Here is a 21853-nt window from a genome sequence, read left to right as displayed (position 1 = left end):
TCAGTGCTGGATGGTGTTCTGAGTGGGGTGTCTCAGGCATCGGTCGGTGCTGGATGATGTTCTGAGTGGGGTGTCTCAGGGATCAGTGCTGGATTATGTACTGAGTGGGGTATCTCAGGGATCAGTGCTGGATTATGTACTGAATGGGGTGTCTCAGGGATCAGTGCTGGATTATGTACTGAGTGGGGTGTCTCAGGGATCAGTGCTGGATTATGTACTGAGTGGGGTGTCTCAGGGATCAGTGCTGGATGATGTAATGAGTGGGGTGTCTCAGGGATCAGTGCTGGATGATGTACTGAGTGGGGTGTCTCAGGGATCAGTGCTGGATGATGTACTGAGTGGGGTGTCTCAGGGATCAGTGCTGGATAAAGTACTGAGTGGGGTGTCTCAGGGATCAGTGCTGGATGATGTTCTGAGTGGGGTGTCTCAGGGATCAGTGCTGGATGATGGACTGAGTGGGGTGTCTCAGGGATCAGTGCTGGATGATGTACAGAGTGGGGTGTCTCAGGGATCAGTGCTGGATGATGTACTGATTGGGGTGTCTCAGGGATCAGTGCAGGATGATGTACTGAGTGGGGTGTCTCAGGGATCAGTGCTGGATGATGTACTGAGTGGGGTGTCTCAGGGATCAGTGCTGGATGATGTACTGAGTGGGGTGTCTCAGGGATCAGTGCTGGATGATGTAATGAGTGGGGTGTCTCAGGGATCAGTGCAGGATGATGTACTGAGTGGGGTGTCTCAGGGATCAGTGCTGGATGATGTACAGAGTGGGGTGTCTCAGGGATCAGTGCTGGATTCTGAACTGAGTGGGGTGTCTGAGGGATCAGTGCTGGATCATGTACTGAGTGGGGTGTCTCAGGGATCAGTGCTGGATGATGTTCTGAGTGGGGTGTCTCAGGGATCAGTGCTGGGTGATGGACTGAGTGGGGTGACTCAGGGATCAGTGCTGGATGATGTACTGAGTGGGGTGTCTCAGGGATCAGTGCTGGATGATGTACAGAGTGGGGTGTCTCAGGGATCAGTGCTGGATAAAGTACTGAGTGGGGTGTCTCAGGGATCAGTGCTGGATGATGTACTGAGTGGGGTGTCTCAGGGATCAGTGCTGGATGGTGTTCTGAGTGGGGTGTCTCAGGCATCGGTCGGTGCTGGATGATGTTCTGAGTGGGGTGTCTCAGGGATCAGTGCAGGATGATGTTCTGAGTGGCGTGTCTCAGGGATCAGTGCTGGATGATGGACTGAGTGGGGTGACTCAGGGATCAGTGCTGGATTCTGAACTGAGTGGGGTGACTCAGGGATCAGTGCTGGATGATGTACTGATTGGGGTGTCTCAGGGATCAGTGCAGCATGATGTACTGAGTGGGGTGTCTCAGGGATCAGTGCTGGATTATGTACTGAATGGGGTGTCTCAGGGATCAGTGCTGGATTATGTACTGAGTGGGGTGTCTCAGGGATCAGTGCTGGATTATGTACTGAGTGGGGTGTCTCAGGGATCAGTGCTGGATGATGTACTGAGTGGGGTGTCTCAGGGATCAGTGCTGGATGATGTACTGAGTGGGGTGTCTCAGGGATCAGTGCTGGATGATGTACTGAGTGGGGTGTCTCAGGGATCAGTGCTGGATGATGTACTGAGTGGGGTGTCTCAGGGATCAGTGCTGGATGATGTACTGAGTGGGGTGTCTGAGGGATCAGTGCTGGATCATCTACTGAGTGGGGTGTCTCAGGGATCAGTGCTGGATGATGTACTGATTGGGCTGTCTCAGGGATCAGTGCAGGATGATGTACTGAGTGGGGTGTCTCAGGGATCAGTGCTGGATGATGTACAGAGTGGGGTGTCTCAGGGATCAGTGCTGGATAAAGTACTGAGTGGGGTGTCTCAGGGATCAGTGCTGGATGATGTACAGAGTGGGGTGACTCAGGGATCTGTGCTGGATGATGTAATGAGTGGGGTGTCTCAGGGATCAGTGCAGGATGATGTACTGAGTGGGGTGTCTCAGGGATCAGTGCTGGATTCTGAACTGAGTGGGGTGTCTGAGGGATCAGTGCTGGATGATGGACTGAGTGGGGTGACTCAGGGATCAGTGCTGGATGATGTACTGATTGGGGTGTCTCAGGGATCAGTGCAGCATGATGTACTGAGTGGGGTGTCTCAGGGATCAGTGCTGGATTATGTACTGAATGGGGTGTCTCAGGGATCAGTGCTGGATTATGTACTGAGTGGGGTGTCTCAGGGATCAGTGCTGGATTATGTACTGAGTGGGGTGTCTCAGGGATCAGTGCTGGATGATGTACTGAGTGGGGTGTCTCAGGGATCAGTGCTGGATGATGTACTGAGTGGGGTGTCTCAGGGATCAGTGCTGGATGATGTACTGAGTGGGGTGTCTCAGGGATCAGTGCTGGATGATGTACTGAGTGGGGTGTCTCCGGGATCAGTGCTGGATGATGTACTGAGTGGGGTGTCTGAGGGATCAGTGCTGGATCATCTACTGAGTGGGGTGTCTCAGGGATCAGTGCTGGATGATGTACTGATTGGGGTGTCTCAGGGATCAGTGCAGGATGATGTACTGAGTGGGGTGTCTCAGGGATCAGTGCTGGATGATGTACAGAGTGGGGTGTCTCAGGGATCAGTGCTGGATAAAGTACTGAGTGGGGTGTCTCAGGGATCAGTGCTGGATGATGTACAGAGTGGGGTGACTCAGGGATCTGTGCTGGATGATGTAATGAGTGGGGTGTCTCAGGGATCAGTGCTGGATCATGTACTGAGTGGGGTGTCTCAGGGATCAGTGCTGGATGATGTTCTGAGTGGGGTGTCTCAGGGATCAGTGCTGGATGATGCACAGAGTGGGGTGTCTCAGGGATCAGTGCTGGATGATGGACTGAGTGGGGTGACTCAGGGATCAGTGCTGGATGATGTACTGATTGGGGTGTCTCAGGGATCAGTGCAGGATGATGTACTGAGTGGGGTGTCTCAGGGATCAGTGCTGGATGATGTACAGAGTGGGGTGTCTCAGGGATCAGTGCTGGATGATGTACTGAGTGGGGTGACTCAGGGATCTGTGCTGGATGATGTAATGAGTGGGGTGTCTCAGGGATCAGTGCAGGATGATGTACTGAGTGGGGTGTCTCAGGGATCAGTGCTGGATGATGTACTGATTGGGGTGTCTCAATGATCAGTGCTGAATCATGTACTGAGTGGGGTGTCTCAGGGATCAGTGCTGGATGATGTTCTGAGTGGGGTGTCTCAGGGATCAGTGCTGAATGATGGACTGAGTGCGGTGACTCAGGGATCAGTGCTGGATGATGTACTGATTGGGGTGTCTCAGGGATCAGTGCAGGATGATGTACTGAGTGGGGTGTCTCAGGGATCAGTGCTGGATGATGTACAGAGTGGGGTGTCTCAGGGATCAGTGCTGGATAAAGTACTGAGTGGGGTGTCTCAGGGATCAGTGCTGGATGATGTACTGAGTGGGGTGTCTCAGGGATCTGTGCTGGATGATGTAATGAGTGGGGTGTCTCAGGGATCAGTGCTGGATGATGTACTGAGTGGGGTGTCTCAGGGATCTGTGCTGGATGATGTAATGAGTGGGGTGTCTCAGGGATCAGTGCTGGATAAAGTACTGAGTGGGGTGTCTCAGGGATCAGTGCTGGATGATGTACTGAGTGGGGTGTATCAGGGATCAGTGCTGGATGATGTAATGAGTGGGGTGTCTCATGGATCGGTGCTGGATGATGTACTGAGTGGGGTGTCTCAGGGATCAGTGCTGGATGATGTACTCAGTGGGGTGTCTCAGGGATCTGTGCTGGATGATGTAATGAGTGCGGTGTCTCATGGATCGGTGCTGGATGATGTACTGAGTGGGGTGTCTCAGGGATCAGTGCTGGATGATGTACTGAGTGGGGTGTCTCATGGATCGGTGCTGGATGATGTACTGAGTGGGGTGTCTCAGGGATCAGTGCTGGATGATGTACTGAGTGGGGTGTCTCAGGGATCTGTGCTGGATGAGGTAATGAGTGGGGTGTCTCTGCGATCAGTGCTGGATGATGTACTGAGTTGAGTGTCTCAAGCATCAGTGCTGGATGATGTGCTGAGTGGGGTGTCTCAGGGATCGGTGCTGGATGATGTACTGAGTGGGCTGTCTCAGGGATCAGTGCTGGATAATGTACTGAGTGGGGTGTCTCAGGGATCAGTGCTGGATGGTGTTCTGAGTGGGGTGTCTCAGGCATCGGTCGGTGCTGGATGATGTACTGAGTGGAGTGTCTCAAGCATCAGTGCTGGATGATGTGCTGAGTGGGGTGTCTCAGGCATCGGTGCTGGATGATGTACTGAGTGGGGTGTCTCAGGGATCAGTGCTGGATGATGTGCTGAGTGGGTTGTCTCAGGGATCAGTGCTGGATGATGGACTGAGTGGGGTGTCTCATGGATCTGTGCTGGATGATGTACTGAGTGGGGTGTCTCATGGATCTGTGCTGGATGATGTACTGAGTGGGGTGTCTCAGGGATCAGTGCTGGATGATGTTCTGAGTCGGGTGTCTCAGGGATCAGTGCTGAATGATGGACTGAGTGCGGTGACTCAGGGATCAGTGCTGGATGATGTACAGAGTGGGGTGTCTCAGGGATCAGTGCTGGATGATGTACTGAGTGGGGTGTCTCAGGGATCAGTGCAGGATGATGTACTGAGTGGGGTGTCTCAGGGATCAGTGCTGGATGATGTACAGAGTGGGGTGTCTCAGGGATCAGTGCTGGATTCTGAACTGAGTGGGGTGTCTGAGGGATCAGTGCTGGATCATGTACTGAGTGGGGTGTCTCAGGGATCAGTGCTGGATGATGTTCTGAGTGGGGTGTCTCAGGGATCAGTGCTGGATGATGGACTGAGTGGGGTGACTCAGGGATCAGTGCTGGATGATGTACTGAGTGGGGTGTCTCAGGGATCAGTGCTGGATGATGTACAGAGTGGGGTGTCTCAGGGATCAGTGCTGGATAAAGTACTGAGTGGGGTGTCTCAGGGATCAGTGCTGGATGATGTACTGAGTGGGGTGTCTCAGGGATCAGTGCTGGATGGTGTTCTGAGTGGGGTGTCTCAGGCATCGGTCGGTGCTGGATGATGTTCTGAGTGGGGTGTCTCAGGGATCAGTGCAGGATGATGTTCTGAGTGGCGTGTCTCAGGGATCAGTGCTGGATGATGGACTGAGTGGGGTGACTCAGGGATCAGTGCTGGATTCTGAACTGAGTGGGGTGACTCAGGGATCAGTGCTGGATGATGTACTGATTGGGGTGTCTCAGGGATCAGTGCAGCATGATGTACTGAGTGGGGTGTCTCAGGGATCAGTGCTGGATTATGTACTGAATGGGGTGTCTCAGGGATCAGTGCTGGATTATGTACTGAGTGGGGTGTCTCAGGGATCAGTGCTGGATTATGTACTGAGTGGGGTGTCTCAGGGATCAGTGCTGGATGATGTACTGAGTGGGGTGTCTCAGGGATCAGTGCTGGATGATGTACTGAGTGGGGTGTCTCAGGGATCAGTGCTGGATGATGTACTGAGTGGGGTGTCTCAGGGATCAGTGCTGGATGATGTACTGAGTGGGGTGTCTCAGGGATCAGTGCTGGATGATGTACTGAGTGGGGTGTCTCAGGGACCAGTGCTGGATTATGTACTGAGTGGGGTGTCTCAGGGATCAGTGCTGGATGATGTACTGAGTGGGGTGTCTCAGGGATCAGTGCTGGATGATGTACTGATTGGGCTGTCTCAGGGATCAGTGCAGGATGATGTACTGAGTGGGGTGTCTCAGGGATCAGTGCTGGATGATGTACAGAGTGGGGTGTCTCAGGGATCAGTGCTGGATAAAGTACTGAGTGGGGTGTCTCAGGGATCAGTGCTGGATGATGTACAGAGTGGGGTGACTCAGGGATCTGTGCTGGATGATGTAATGAGTGGGGTGTCTCAGGGATCAGTGCAGGATGATGTACTGAGTGGGGTGTCTCAGGGATCAGTGCTGGATTCTGAACTGAGTGGGGTGTCTGAGGGATCAGTGCTGGATGATGGACTGAGTGGGGTGACTCAGGGATCAGTGCTGGATGATGTACTGATTGGGGTGTCTCAGGGATCAATGCAGCATGATGTACTGAGTGGGGTGTCTCAGGGATCAGTGCTGGATTATGTACTGAATGGGGTGTCTCAGGGATCAGTGCTGGATTATGTACTGAGTGGGGTGTCTCAGGGATCAGTGCTGGATTATGTACTGAGTGGGGTGTCTCAGGGATCAGTGCTGGATGATGTACTGAGTGGGGTGTCTCAGGGATCAGTGCTGGATGATGTACTGAGTGGGGTGTCTCAGGGATCAGTGCTGGATGATGTACTGAGTGGGGTGTCTCAGGGATCAGTGCTGGATGATGTACTGAGTGGGGTGTCTCAGGGATCAGTGCTGGATGATGTACTGAGTGGGGTGTCTGAGGGATCAGTGCTGGATCATCTACTGAGTGGGGTGTCTCAGGGATCAGTGCTGGATGATGTACTGATTGGGGTGTCTCAGGGATCAGTGCAGGATGATGTACTGAGTGGGGTGTCTCAGGGATCAGTGCTGGATGATGTACAGAGTGGGGTGTCTCAGGGATCAGTGCTGGATAAAGTACTGAGTGGGGTGTCTCAGAGATCAGTGCTGGATGATGTACAGAGTGGGGTGACTCAGGGATCTGTGCTGGATGATGTAATGAGTGGGGTGTCTCAGGGATCAGTGCAGGATGATGTACTGAGTGGGGTGTCTCAGGGATCAGTGCTGGATGATGTACTGATTGGGGTGTCTCAGGGATCAGTGCTGGATCATGTACTGAGTGGGGTGTCTCAGGGATCAGTGCTGGATGATGTTCTGAGTGGGGTGTCTCAGGGATCAGTGCTGGATGATGCACAGATTGGGGTGTCTCAGGGATCAGTGCTGGATGATGGACTGAGTGGGGTGACTCAGGGATCAGTGCTGGATGATGTACTGATTGGGGTGTCTCAGGGATCAGTGCAGGATGATGTACTGAGTGGGGTGTCTCAGGGATCAGTGCTGGATGATGTACAGAGTGGGGTGTCTCAGGGATCAGTGCTGGATGATGTACAGAGTGGGGTGTCTCAGGGATCAGTGCTGGATAAAGTACTGAGTGGGGTGTCTCAGGGATCAGTGCTGGATGATGTACAGAGTGGGGTGACTCAGGGATCTGTGCTGGATGATGTAATGAGTGGGGTGTCTCAGGGATCAGTGCAGGATGATGTACTGAGTGGGGTGTCTCAGGGATCAGTGCTGGATGATGTACTGATTGGGGTGTCTCAGGGATCAGTGCTGGATCATGTACTGAGTGGGGTGTCTCAGGGATCAGTGCTGGATGATGTTCTGAGTGGGGTGTCTCAGGGATCAGTGCTGGATGATGCACAGAGTGGGGTGTCTCAGGGATCAGTGCTGGATGATGGACTGAGTGGGGTGACTCAGGGATCAGTGCTGGATGATGTACTGATTGGGGTGTCTCAGGGATCAGTGCAGGATGATGTACTGAGTGGGGTGTCTCAGGGATCAGTGCTGGATGATGTACAGAGTGGGGTGTCTCAGGGATCAGTGCTGGATGATGTACTGAGTGGGGTGACTCAGGGATCTGTGCTGGATGATGTAATGAGTGGGGTGTCTCAGGGATCAGTGCAGGATGATGTACTGATTGGGGTGTCTCAATGATCAGTGCTGAATCATGTACTGAGTGGGGTGTCTCAGGGATCAGTGCTGGATGATGTTCTGAGTGGGGTGTCTCAGGGATCAGTGCTGAATGATGGACTGAGTGCGGTGACTCAGGGATCAGTGCTGGATGATGTACTGATTGGGGTGTCTCAGGGATCAGTGCAGGATGATGTACTGAGTGGGGTGTCTCAGGGATCAGTGCTGGATGATGTACAGAGTGGGGTGTCTCAGGGATCAGTGCTGGATAAAGTACTGAGTGGGGTGTCTCAGGGATCAGTGCTGGATGATGTACTGAGTGGGGTGTCTCAGGGATCTGTGCTGGATGATGTAATGAGTGGGGTGTCTCAGGGATCAGTGCTGGATGATGTACTGAGTGGGGTGTCTCAGGGATCTGTGCTGGATGATGTAATGAGTGGGGTGTCTCAGGGATCAGTGCTGGATAAATTACTGAGTGGGGTGTCTCAGGGATCAGTGCTGGATGATGTACTGAGTGGGGTGTATCAGGGATCAGTGCTGGATGATGTAATGAGTGGGGTGTCTCATGGATCGGTGCTGGATGATGTACTGAGTGGGGTGTCTCAGGGATCAGTGCTGGATGATGTACTCAGTGGGGTGTCTCAGGGATCTGTGCTGGATGATGTAATGAGTGCGGTGTCTCATGGATCGGTGCTGGATGATGTACTGAGTGGGGTGTCTCAGGGATCAGTGCTGGATGATGTACTGAGTGGGGTGTCTCATGGATCGGTGCTGGATGATGTACTGAGTGGGGTGTCTCAGGGATCAGTGCTGGATGATGTACTGAGTGGGGTGTCTCAGGGATCTGTGCTGGATGAGGTAATGAGTGGGGTGTCTCTGCGATCAGTGCTGGATGATGTACTGAGTTGAGTGTCTCAAGCATCAGTGCTGGATGATGTGCTGAGTGGGGTGTCTCAGGGATCGGTGCTGGATGATGTACTGAGTGGGCTGTCTCAGGGATCAGTGCTGGATAATGTACTGAGTGGGGTGTCTCAGGGATCAGTGCTGGATGGTGTTCTGAGTGGGGTGTCTCAGGCATCGGTCGGTGCTGGATGATGTACTGAGTGGAGTGTCTCAAGCATCAGTGCTGGATGATGTGCTGAGTGGGGTGTCTCAGGCATCGGTGCTGGATGATGTACTGAGTGGGGTGTCTCAGGGATCAGTGCTGGATGATGTGCTGAGTGGGGTGTCTCAGGGATCAGTGCTGGATGATGGACTGAGTGGGGTGTCTCATGGATCTGTGCTGGATGATGTACTGAGTGGGGTGTCTCATGGATCTGTGCTGGATGATGTACTGAGTGGGGTGTCTCAGGGATCAGTGCTGGATGATGTTCTGAGTGGGGTGTCTCAGGGATCAGTGCTGAATGATGGACTGAGTGCGGTGACTCAGGGATCAGTGCTGGATGATGTACTGATTGGGGTGTCTCAGGGATCAGTGCAGGATGATGTACTGAGTGGGGTGTCTCAGGGATCAGTGCTGGATGATGTACAGAGTGGGGTGTCTCAGGGATCAGTGCTGGATAAAGTACTGAGTGGGGTGTCTCAGGGATCTGTGCTGGATGATGTAATGAGTGGGGTGTCTCAGGGATCAGTGCTGGATGATGTACAGAGTGGGGTGTCTCAAGGATCAGTGCTGGATAAAGTACTGAGTGGGGTATCTCAGGGATCAGTGCTGGATGATGTACTGAGTGGGGTGTATCAGGGATCAGTGCTGGATGATGTACTGAGTGGGGTGTCTCATGGATCGGTGCTGGATGATGTACTGAGTGGGGTGTCTCAGGGTTCAATGCTGGATGATGTACTGAGTGGGGTGTCTCAGGGATCTGTGCTGGATGAGGTAATGAGTGGGGTGTCTCTGCGATCAGTGCTGGATGATGTACTGAGTGGAGTGTCTCAAGCATCAGTGCTGGATGATGTGCTGAGTGGGGTGTCTCAGGGATCGGTGCTGGATGATGTACTGAGTGGGCTGTCTCAGGGATCAGTGCTGGATAATGTACTGAGTGGGGTGTCTCAGGGATCAGTGCTGGATGGTGTTCTGAGTGGGGTGTCTCAGGCATCGGTCGGTGCTGGATGATGTACTGAGTGGAGTGTCTCAAGCATCAGTGCTGGATGATGTGCTGAGTGGGGTGTCTCAGGCATCGGTGCTGGATGATGTACTGAGTGGGGTGTCTCAGGGATCAGTGCTGGATGATGTGCTGAGTGGGGTGTCTCAGGGATCAGTGCTGGATGATGGACTGAGTGGGGTGTCTCATGGATCTGTGCTGGATGATGTACTGAGTGGGGTGTCTCATGGATCTGTGCTGGATGATGTACTGAGTGGGGTGTCTCAGGGATCAGTGCTGAATGGTGGACTGAGTGGTGTGTCTCAGGGATCAGTGCTGGATGATGTACTGAGTGGGGTGTCTCAGGGATCAGTGCTGGATGATGGACTGAGTGGGGTGTCTCATGGATCTGTGCTGGATGATGTACTGAGTGGGGTGTCTCAGGGATCAGTGCTGAATGGTGGACTGAGTGGTGTGTCTCAGGGATCTGTGCTGGATGATGTACTGAGTTGGGTGTCTCAGGGATCGGTGCTGGATGATGTACAGACTGGGGTGTCTCAGGGATCAGTGCTGGATAAAGTACTGAGTGGGGTGCCTCAGGCATCAGTGCTGGATGCTGGACTGAGTGGGGTGTCTCAGGGATCAGTGCTGGATGATGTTCTGAGTGGGGTGTCTCAGGCATCGGTGCTGGATGAGATACTGAGTGGGGTGTCTCTGGGATCAGTGCTGGATGATGTACTGCGTGGGGAGTCTGAGGGATCAGTGCTGGATGATGTACTGAGTGGGGTGTCTCAGGGATCGGTTCTATAAACACTGGTTCTCTCTGTCTCATAACCAACAAATTACATCATTGCATTGTGTTTGAATTTGTTTGTTTCAGTCATTTCCTCAATCCATGAGCCTGATAGAAATTATTGTAACATTTGTATGAAGTTTGTCAGGGTCCTGATTATAAGTGCAGTTGCTTTTTAACTCCAGATTGAATATTGTTTAACTGAATTAGAGAAGCACTACGAGCTTAAATCGACAAAAATGCTTCATGTTTCTGGTCATGATGTGATTACTGATATGTTTTCTTCACCCTCTCTCTGTATAAGGATCGTGCACGGAGAACACTCGGAGCAGAGGATGAGGAAGGGTCTGCCTTTGAGCCTCTCATGAACAAAACCCGTCGTGCAGGTGGGAACAGTATGGGATACAGTTTTAAGAACAATACTGTAATACAGTACAGAGTACAGCACTGAATACATGCACTTGTTACAGCTCTGGGTGGAGCTCTCAATACAGCACTGAGTCAGTATTGAAATAGCACAGGAAAATTATTGGGTATAGAACTGGGTATATGCCTGGCTCTGGCACTGGGTTTGGCAAATCTCTGCTGCAGCACTGGCTAGACAATGGGTACAGCAGTGCAAATCACTGGGTATAGCATTGAATAAATCACTGGTACTGCACTGGCATGGCACTGTAATGGCACAGAATGAATCAGTGAGTCGAGTTCTAGGTCCAGCACTGGGCTCTGAACAGTGTACAGCACCAGCTATGTTACTGAGAGCAAAACCGGGTACAACACTGGGTTAGACACTTTAAACAGCACTGTGCACTGAGAGTAACTGTCTGAGGGGAATGGGATACTGATCCCCGTGATATTGGAGTGTGAGAGAATGTGTTGCTGAATCCAGTGTTATTGGAGTGTGAGGGAATGTGTTCCTGATTCCCGTGTTATTGGAGTGTGAGGGAATGTGATCTTGATTCCAGTGTTTTTGGAGTGTGTGGGAATGTGTTCCTGATTCCCGTGTTATTGGAGTGTGAGGGAATGTGTTCCTGATTCCAGTATTATTGGAGTGTGAGAGAATGTGTTGCTGAATCCAGTGTTATTGGAGTGTGAGGGAATGTGTTCCTGATTCCCGTGTTATTGGAGTGTGAGAGAATGTGATCCTGATTCCAGTATTATTGGAGTGTGAGGGAATGTGTTCCTGATTCCCGTGTTATTGGAGTGTGAGAGAATGTGATCCTGATTCCAGTATTATTGGAGTGTGAGGGAATGTGTTCCTGATTCCAGTATTATTGGAGTGTGAGGGAATGTGATCCTGATTCCCGTGTTATTGGAGTGTGAGGGAATGTGTTCCTGATTCCAGTGTTATTGGAGTGTGAGGGAATGTGTTCCTGATTCCAGTGTTATTGGAGTGTGAGGGAATGTGTTCCTGATTCCAGTGTTATTGGAGTGTGAGGGAATGTGTTCCTGATTCCAGTGTTATTGGAGTGTGTGGGAATGTGTTCCTGATTCCAGTATTATTGGAGTGTGAGGGAATGTGATCCTGATTCCTGTGTTATTGGAGTGTGAGGGAATGTGTTCCTGATTCCAGTATTATTGGAGTGTGAGAGAATGTGATCCTGATTCCCGTGTTATTGGAGTGTGAGGGAATGTGTTCCTGATTCCAGTATTATTGGAGTGTGAGGGAATGTGATCCTGATTCCTGTGTTATTGGAGTGTGAGGGAATGTGTTCCTTATTCCAGTATTATTGGAGTGTGAGGGAATGTGTTACTGATTCCAGTGTTATTGGAGTGTGAGGGAATGTGATCCTGATTCCTGTGTTATTGGAGTGTGAGGGAATGTGATCCTGATTCTTGTGTTATTGGAGTGTGAGGGAATGTGTTCCTGATTCCAGTATTATTGGAGAGTGAGGGAATGTGTTCCTGATTCCAGTGCTATTGGAGTGTGAGAGAATGTGTTCCTGATTCCAGTGTTACTGGAGTGTGAGAGAATGTGTTCCTGATTCCAGTGTTATTGGAGTGTGAGAGAATGTGTTCCTGATTCCAGTGTTATTGGAGTGTGAGAGAATGTGATCCTGATTCCAGTGTTATTGGAGTGTGAGAGAATGTGTTCCTGATTCCAGTGTTATTGGAGTGTGAGGGAATGTGTTCCTGATTCCAGTGCTATTGGAGTGTGAGAGAATGTGTTCCTGATTCCAGTGTTACTGGAGTGTGAGAGAATGTGTTCCTGATTCCAGTGTTATTGGAGTGTGAGAGAATGTGTTCCTGATTCCAGTGTTATTGGAGTGTGAGAGAATGTGTTCCTGATTCCAGTGTTATTGGAGTGTGAGGGAATGTGTTCCTGATTCCAGTGTTATTGGAGTGTGAGGGAATGTGTTCCTGATTCCAGTATTATTGGAGTGTGAGAGAATGTGATCCTGATTCCAGTGTTATTGGAGTGTGAGGGAGTGTGTTCCTGATTCCAGTGTTATTGGAGTGTGAGAGAATGTGATCCTGATTCCTGTGTTATTGGAGTGTGAGAGAATGTGATACTGATTCCAGTGTTATTGGAGTGTGAGAGAATGTCATCCTGATTCCCGTGTTATTGGAGTGTGAGGGAATGTGTTCCTGATTCTTGTGTTATTGGAGTGTGAGAGAATGTGTTCCTGATTCCAGTGTTATTGGAGTGTGAGAGAATGTGATCCTGATTCCAGTGTTTTTGGAGTGTGAGAGAATGTGATCCTGATTCCTGTGTTATTGGAGTGTGAGGGAATGTGATCCTGATTCCAGTGTTATTGGAGTGTGAGAGAATGTCATCCTGATTCCTGTGTTATTGGAGTGTGAGAGAATGTCATCCTGATTCCCGTGTTATTGGAGTGTGAGAGAATGTGTTCCTGATTCCAGTGTTATTGGAGTGTGAGAGAATGTGATCCTGATTCCAGTGTTATTGGAGTGTGAGAGAATGTGATCCCGATTCCTGTGTTATTGGAGTGTGAGGGAATGTGATCCTGATTCCAGTGTTATTGGAGTGTGAGAGAATGTCATCCTGATTCCTGTGTTATTGGAGTGTGAGGGAATGTGTTCCTGATTCCAGTGTTATTGGAGTGTGAGAGAATGTCATCCTGATTCCTGTGTTATTGGAGTGTGAGAGAATGTGATCCTGATTCCAGTGTTATTGGAGTGTGAGAGAATGTCATCCTGATTCCTGTGTTATTGGAGTGTGAGGGAATGTGTTCCTGATTCCAGTGTTATTGGAGTGTGAGGGAATGTGTTCCTGATTCCAGTGTTATTGGAGTGTGAGGGAATGTGTTCCTGATTCCAGTGTTATTGGAGTGTGAGAGAATGTCATCCTGATTCCTGTGTTATTGGAGTGTGAGAGAATGTGATCCTGATTCCAGTGTTATTGGAGTGTGAGAGAATGTCATCCTGATTCCTGTGTTATTGGAGTGTGAGGGAATGTGTTCCTGATTCCAGTGTTATTGGAGTGTGAGAGAATGTGATCCTGATTCCAGTGTTATTGGAGTGTGAGAGAATGTGATCCTGATTCCAGTGTTATTGGAGTGTGAGAGAATGTCATCCTGATTCCTGTGTTATTGGAGTGTGAGGGAATGTGTTCCTGATTCCAGTGTTATTGGAGTGTGAGGGAATGTGTTCCTGATTCCTGTGTTATTGGAGTGTGAGAGAATGTGATCCTGATTCCAGTGTTATTGGAGTGTGAGAGAATGTGATCCTGATTCCAGTGTTATTGGAGTGTGAGAGAATGTGATCCTGATTCCTGTGTTATTGGAGTGTGAGAGAATGTGTTCCTGATTCCTGTGTTATTGGAGTGTGAGGGAATGTGTTCCTGATTCCAGTGTTATTGGAGTGTGAGAGAATGTCATCCTGATTCCTGTGTTATTGGAGTGTGAGAGAATGTGAGCCTGATTCCAGTGTTATTGGAGTGTGAGAGAATGTGATCCTGATTCCAGTGTTATTGGAGTGTGAGGGAATGTGTTCCTGATTCCAGTGTTATTGGAGTGTGAGGGAATGTGTTCCTGATTCCAGTATTATTGGAGTGTGAGAGAATGTGATCCTGATTCCAGTGTTATTGGAGTGTGAGGGAATGTGTTCCTGATTCCAGTGTTATTGGAGTGTGAGAGAATGTGATCCTGATTCCAGTGTTACTGGAGTGTGAGAGAATGTGATCCTGATTCCCGTGTTATTGGAGTTTGAGGGAATGTGTTCCTGATTCCAGTATTATTGGAGTGTGAGAGAATGTGATCCTGATTCCAGTGTTATTGGAGTGTGAGAGAATGTGATCCTGATTCCCGTGTTATTGGAGTGTGAGGGAATGTGTTCCTTATTCTTGTGTTATTGGAGTGTGAGAGAATGTGTTCCTTATTCTTGTGTTATTGGAGTGTGAGGGAATGTGTTCCTGATTCCAGTGTTATTGGAGTGTGAGGGAATGTGTTCCTTATTCTTGTGTTATTGGAGTGTGAGAGAATGTGATCCTGATTCCAGTGTTATTGGAGTGTGAGGGAATGTGTTCCTTATTCTTGTGTTATTGGAGTGTGAGAGAATGTGATCCTGATTCCTGTGTTATTGGAGTGTGAGAGAATGTGATCCTGAATCCAGTGTTATTGGAGTGTGAGAGAATGTGATCCTGATTCCTGTGTTATTGGAGTGTGAGAGAATGTGTTCCTGATTCCAGTGTTATTGGAGTGTGAGAGAATGTGTTCCTGATTCCAGTGTTATTGGAATGTGAGGGAATGTGTTCCTGATTCCAGTGTTATTGGAGTGTGAGGGAATGTGTTCCTGATTCCAGTGTTATTGGAGTGTGAGAGAATGTGTTCCTGATTCCAGTGTTATTGGAGTGTGAGGGAATGTGTTCCTGATTCCAGTGTTATTGGAGTGTGAGGGAATGTGTTCCTGATTCTTGTGTTATTGGAGTGTGAGGGAATGTGTTCCTGATTCCAGTGTTATTGGAGTGTGAGGGAATGTGTTCCTGATTCCAGTGTTATTGGAGTGTGAGGGAATGTGTTCCTGATTCCAGTGTTATTGGAGTGTGAGGGAATGTGTTCCTGATTCCAGTGTTATTGGAGTGTGAGGGAATGTGTTCCTGATTCCAGTGTTATTGGAGTGTGAGGGAATGTGTTCCTGATTCCAGTGTTATTGGAGTGTGAGGGAATGTGTTCCTGATTCCAGTGTTATTGGAGTGTGAGGGAATGTGTTCCTGATTCCAGTGTTATTGGAGTGTGAGGGAATGTGTTCCTGATTCCAGTGTTATTGGAGTGTGAGGGAATGTGTTCCTGATTCCAGTGTTATTGGAATGTGAGGGAATGTGTTCCTGATTCCAGTGTTATTGGAATGTGAGGGAATGTGTTCCTGATTCCAGTGTTATTGGAGTGTGAGGGAATGTGATCCTGATTCCAGTATTATTGGAGTGTGAGGGAATGTGTTCCTGATTCCCGTGTTATTGGAGTGTGAGAGAATGTGATCCTGATTCCAGTATTATTGGAATGTGAGGGAATGTGTTCCTGATTCCAGTGTTATTGGAATGTGAGGGAATGTGTTCCTTATTCCAGTGTTATTGGAGTGTGAGAGAATGTGATCCTGATTCCAGTGTTATTGGAGTGTGAGGGAATGTGTTCCTGATTCCAGTGTTATTGGAATGTGAGGGAATGTGTTCCTGATTCCAGTGTTATTGGAATGTGAGGGAATGTGTTCCTGATTCCAGTGTTATTGGAGTGTGAGGGAATGTGATCCTGATTCCAGTATTATTGGAGTGTGAGGGAATGTGTTCCTTATTCTTGTGTTATTGGAGTGTGAGAGAATGTCATCCTGATTCCCGTGTTATTGGAGTGTGACAGAATGTGATCCTGATTCCAGTGTTATTGGAGTGTGAGAGAATGTCATCCTGATTCCTGTGTTATTGGAGTGTGAGAGAATGTGATCCTGATTCCAGTGTTATTGGAGTGTGAGAGAATGTCATCCTGATTCCTGTGTTATTGGAGTGTGAGGGAATGTGTTCCTGATTCCAGTGTTATTGGAGTGTGAGGGAATGTGTTCCTGATTCCTGTGTTATTGGAGTGTGAGAGAATGTGATCCTGATTCCAGTGTTATTGGAGTGTGAGAGAATGTGATCCTGATTCCAGTGTTATTGGAGTGTGAGAGAATGTGATCCTGATTCCAGTGTTATTGGAGTGTGAGGGAATGTGATCCTGATTCCAGTGTTATTGGAGTGTGAGAGAATGTCATCCTGATTCCTGTGTTATTGGAGTGTGAGGGAATGTGTTCCTGATTCCAGTGTTATTGGAGTGTGAGAGAATGTCATCCTGATTCCTGTGTTATTGGAGTGTGAGAGAATGTGAGCCTGATTCCAGTGTTATTGGAGTGTGAGAGAATGTCATCCAGATTCCTGTGTTATTGGAGTGTGAGGGAATGTGTTCCTGATTCCAGTGTTATTGGAGTGTGAGGGAATGTGTTCCTGATTCCAGTATTATTGGAGTGTGAGAGAATGTGATCCTGATTCCAGTGTTATTGGAGTGTGAGGGAATGTGTTCCTGATTCCAGTGTTATTGGAGTGTGAGAGAATGTGATCCTGATTCCAGTGTTACTGGAGTGTGAGAGAATGTGATCCTGATTCCCGTGTTATTGGAGTTTGAGGGAATGTGTTCCTGATTCCAGTATTATTGGAGTGTGAGTGAATGTGATCCTGATTCCAGTGTTATTGGAGTGTGAGAGAATGTGATCCTGATTCCCGTGTTATTGGAGTGTGAGGGAATGTGTTCCTTATTCTTGTGTTATTGGAGTGTGAGAGAATGTGTTCCTTATTCTTGTGTTATTGGAGTGTGAGGGAATGTGTTCCTGATTCCAGTGTTATTGGAGTGTGAGGGAATGTGTTCCTTATTCTTGTGTTATTGGAGTGTGAGAGAATGTGATCCTGATTCCAGTGTTATTGGAGTGTGAGGGAATGTGTTCCTTATTCTTGTGTTATTGGAGTGTGAGAGAATGTGATCCTGATTCCTGTGTTATTGGAGTGTGAGAGAATGTGATCCTGAATCCAGTGTTATTGGAGTGTGAGAGAATGTGATCCTGATTCCTGTGTTATTGGAGTGTGAGAGAATGTGTTCCTGATTCCAGTGTTATTGGAGTGTGAGAGAATGTGTTCCTGATTCCAGTGTTATTGGAATGTGAGGGAATGTGTTCCTGATTCCTGTGTTATTGGAGTGTGAGGGAATGTGTTCCTGATTCCAGTGTTATTGGAGTGTGAGAGAATGTGTTCCTGATTCCAGTGTTATTGGAGTGTGAGGGAATGTGTTCCTGATTCCAGTGTTATTGGAGTGTGAGGGAATGTGTTCCTGATTCTTGTGTTATTGGAGTGTGAGGGAATGTGTTCCTGATTCCAGTGTTATTGGAGTGTGAGGGAATGTGTTCCTGATTCCAGTGTTATTGGAGTGTGAGGGAATGTGTTCCTGATTCCAGTGTTATTGGAGTGTGAGGGAATGTGTTCCTGATTCCAGTGTTATTGGAGTGTGAGGGAATGTGTTCCTGATTCCAGTGTTATTGGAGTGTGAGGGAATGTGTTCCTGATTCCAGTGTTATTGGAGTGTGAGGGAATGTGTTCCTGATTCCAGTGTTATTGGAATGTGAGGGAATGTGTTCCTGATTCCAGTGTTATTGGAGTGTGAGGGAATGTGTTCCTGATTCCAGTGTTATTGGAGTGTGAGGGAATGTGTTCCTGATTCCAGTGTTATTGGAATGTGAGGGAATGTGTTCCTGATTCCAGTGTTATTGGAATGTGAGGGAATGTGTTCCTGATTCCAGTGTTATTGGAGTGTGAGGGAATGTGATCCTGATTCCAGTATTATTGGAGTGTGAGGGAATGTGTTCCTGATTCCCGTGTTATTGGAGTGTGAGAGAATGTGATCCTGATTCCAGTATTATTGGAATGTGAGGGAATGTGTTCCTGATTCCAGTGTTATTGGAATGTGAGGGAATGTGTTCCTTATTCTTGTGTTATTGGAGTGTGAGAGAATGTGATCCTGATTCCAGTGTTATTGGAGTGTGAGGGAATGTGTTCCTGATTCCAGTGTTATTGGAATGTGAGGGAATGTGTTCCTGATTCCAGTGTTATTGGAATGTGAGGGAATGTGTTCCTGATTCCAGTGTTATTGGAGTGTGAGGGAATGTGATCCTGATTCCAGTATTATTGGAGTGTGAGGGAATGTGTTCCTTATTCTTGTGTTATTGGAGTGTGAGAGAATGTGATCCTGATTCCTGTGTTATTGGAGTGTGAGAGAATGTGTTCCTGATTCCAGTGTTATTGGAGTGTGAGGGAATGTGTTCCTTATTCTTGTGTTATTGGAGTGTGAGAGAATGTGTTCCTGATTCCAGTGTTACTGGAGTGTGAGAGAATGTGATCCTGATTCCTGTGTTATTGGAGTGTGAGGGAATGTGTTCCTTATTCTTGTGTTATTGGAGTGTGAGAGAATGTGATCCTGATTCCTGTGTTATTGGAGTATGAGGGAATGTGTTCCTGATTCTTGTGTTATTGGAGTGTGAGGGAATGTGTTCCTGATTCCTGTGTTATTGGAGTGTGAGAGAATGTGATCCTGATTCCAGTGTTATTGGAGTGTGAGGAAATGTGATCCTGATTCCTGTGTTATTGGAGTGTGAGGGAATGTGTTCCTTATTCTTGTGTTATTGGAGTGTGAGAGAATGTGATCCTGATTCCTGTGTTATTGGAGTGTGAGAGAATGTGTTCCTTATTCTTGTGTTATTGGAGTGTGAGGGAATGTGTTCCTGATTCTTGTGTTATTGGAGTGTGAGAGAATGTGATCCTGATTCCTGTGTTATTGGAGTGTGAGGGAATGTGTTCCTTATTCTTGTGTTATTGGAGTGTGAGGGAATGTGTTCCTGATTCTTCTGTTATTGGAGTGTGAGAGAATGTGTTCCTTATTCTTGTGTTATTGGAGTGTGAGAGAATGTGATCCTGATTCCTGTGTTATTGGAGTGTGAGGGAATGTGTTCCTTATTCTTGTGTTATTGGAGTGTGAGGGAATGTGTTCCTGATTCTTGTGTTATTGGAGTGTGAGAGAATGTGTTCCTTATTCTTGTGTTATTGGAGTGTGAGAGAATGTGATCCTGATTCCTGTGTTATTGGAGTGTGAGGGAATGTGTTCCTTATTCTTGTGTTATTGGAGTGTGAGGGAATGTGTTCCTGATTCCTGTGTTATTGGAGTGTGAGGGAATGTGTTCCTTATTCTTGTGTTATTGGAGTGTGAGAGAATGTGATCCTGATTCCTGTGTTATTGGAGTGTGAGAGAATGTGTTCCTTATTCTTGTGTTATTGGAGTGTGAGGGAATGTGTTCCTGATTCTTGTGTTATTGGAGTGTGAGGGAATGTGTTCCTGATTCCTGTGTTATTGGAGTGTGAGAGAATGTGATCCTGATTCCTGTGTTATTGGAGTGTGAGGGAATGTGTTCCTGATTCCAGTGTTATTGGAGTGTGAGGGAATGTGTTCCTGATTCCTGTGTTATTGGAGTGTGAGAGAATGTGATCCTGATTCCAGTGTTATTGGAGTGTGAGAGAATGTGATCCTGATTCCAGTGTTATTGGAGTGTGAGAGAATGTGATCCTGATTCCTGTGTTATTGGAGTGTGAGGGAATGTGATCCTGATTCCAGTGTTATTGGAGTGTGAGAGAATGTCATCCTGATTCCTGTGTTATTGGAGTGTGAGGGAATGTGTTCCTGATTCCAGTGTTATTGGAGTGTGAGAGAATGTCATCCTGATTCCTGTTTTATTGGAGTGTGAGAGAATGTGAGCCTGATTCCAGTGTTATTGGAGTGTGAGAGAATGTCATCCTGATTCCTGTGTTATTGGAGTGTGAGGGAATGTGTTCCTGATTCCAGTGTTATTGGAGTGTGAGGGAATGTGTTCCTGATTCCAGTATTATTGGAGTGTGAGAGAATGTGATCCTGATTCCAGTGTTATTGGAGTGTGAGGGAATGTGTTCCTGATTCCAGTGTTATTGGAGTGTGAGAGAATGTGATCCTGATTCCAGTGTTACTGGAGTGTGAGAGAATGTGATCCTGATTCCCGTGTTATTGGAGTTTGAGGGAATGTGTTCCTGATTCCAGTATTATTGGAGTGTGAGAGAATGTGATCCTGATTCCAGTGTTATTGGAGTGTGAGAGAATGTGATCCTGATTCCCGTGTTATTGGAGTGTGAGGGAATGTGTTCCTTATTCTTGTGTTATTGGAGTGTGAGAGAATGTGTTCCTTATTCTTGTGTTATTGGAGTGTGAGGGAATGTGTTCCTGATTCCAGTGTTATTGGAGTGTGAGGGAATGTGTTCCTTATTCTTGTGTTATTGGAGTGTGAGAGAATGTGATCCTGATTCCAGTGTTATTGGAGTGTGAGGGAATGTGTTCCTTATTCTTGTGTTATTGGAGTGTGAGAGAATGTGATCCTGATTCCTGTGTTATTGGAGTGTGAGAGAATGTGATCCTGAATCCAGTGTTATTGGAGTGTGAGAGAATGTGATCCTGATTCCTGTGTTATTGGAGTGTGAGAGAATGTGTTCCTGATTCCAGTGTTATTGGAGTGTGAGAGAATGTGTTCCTGATTCCAGTGTTATTGGAATGTGAGGGAATGTGTTCCTGATTCCAGTGTTATTGGAGTGTGAGGGAATGTGTTCCTGATTCCAGTGTTATTGGAGTGTGAGAGAATGTGTTCCTGATTCCAGTGTTATTGGAGTGTGAGGGAATGTGTTCCTGATTCCAGTGTTATTGGAGTGTGAGGGAATGTGTTCCTGATTCTTGTGTTATTGGAGTGTGAGGGAATGTGTTCCTGATTCCAGTGTTATTGGAGTGTGAGGGAATGTGTTCCTGATTCCAGTGTTATTGGAGTGTGAGGGAATGTGTTCCTGATTCCAGTGTTATTGGAGTGTGAGGGAATGTGTTCCTGATTCCAGTGTTATTGGAGTGTGAGGGAATGTGTTCCTGATTCCAGTGTTATTGGAGTGTGAGGGAATGTGTTCCTGATTCCAGTGTTATTGGAGTGTGAGGGAATGTGTTCCTGATTCCAGTGTTATTGGAGTGTGAGGGAATGTGTTCCTGATTCCAGTGTTATTGGAGTGTGAGGGAATGTGTTCCTGATTCCAGTGTTATTGGAGTGTGAGGGAATGTGTTCCTGATTCCAGTGTTATTGGAATGTGAGGGAATGTGTTCCTGATTCCAGTGTTATTGGAATGTGAGGGAGTGTGTTCCTGATTCCAGTGTTATTGGAGTGTGAGGGAATGTGATCCTGATTCCAGTATTATTGGAGTGTGAGGGAATGTGTTCCTGATTCCCGTGT

The 21853-nt window shown here is 47.9% G+C and overlaps 1 protein-coding gene across 1 annotated transcript in view; it reads left to right on the top strand.

Annotated features, from left to right (window-relative positions):
• LOC137347841 (protein AMBP-like) overlaps nt 1-21853 on the top strand; it is a 522339-nt gene that overhangs the window by 408594 nt on the left and 91892 nt on the right. Inside the window, exon 7 of the mRNA XM_068012887.1 lies at nt 10854-10935. Coding sequence (XP_067868988.1) covers nt 10854-10935 — 82 coding nt within the window. The remainder of the gene's footprint in view (nt 1-10853; nt 10936-21853) is intronic.

This window comes from Heterodontus francisci, chromosome 32 (genome assembly GCF_036365525.1).
Source record: "Heterodontus francisci isolate sHetFra1 chromosome 32, sHetFra1.hap1, whole genome shotgun sequence".
NCBI classification, from domain to species: domain Eukaryota; kingdom Metazoa; phylum Chordata; class Chondrichthyes; order Heterodontiformes; family Heterodontidae; genus Heterodontus; species Heterodontus francisci.
The sequence above is the reverse complement of the archived record's forward strand: the minus strand, read 5'-3'. Positions and strand labels throughout refer to the sequence as shown.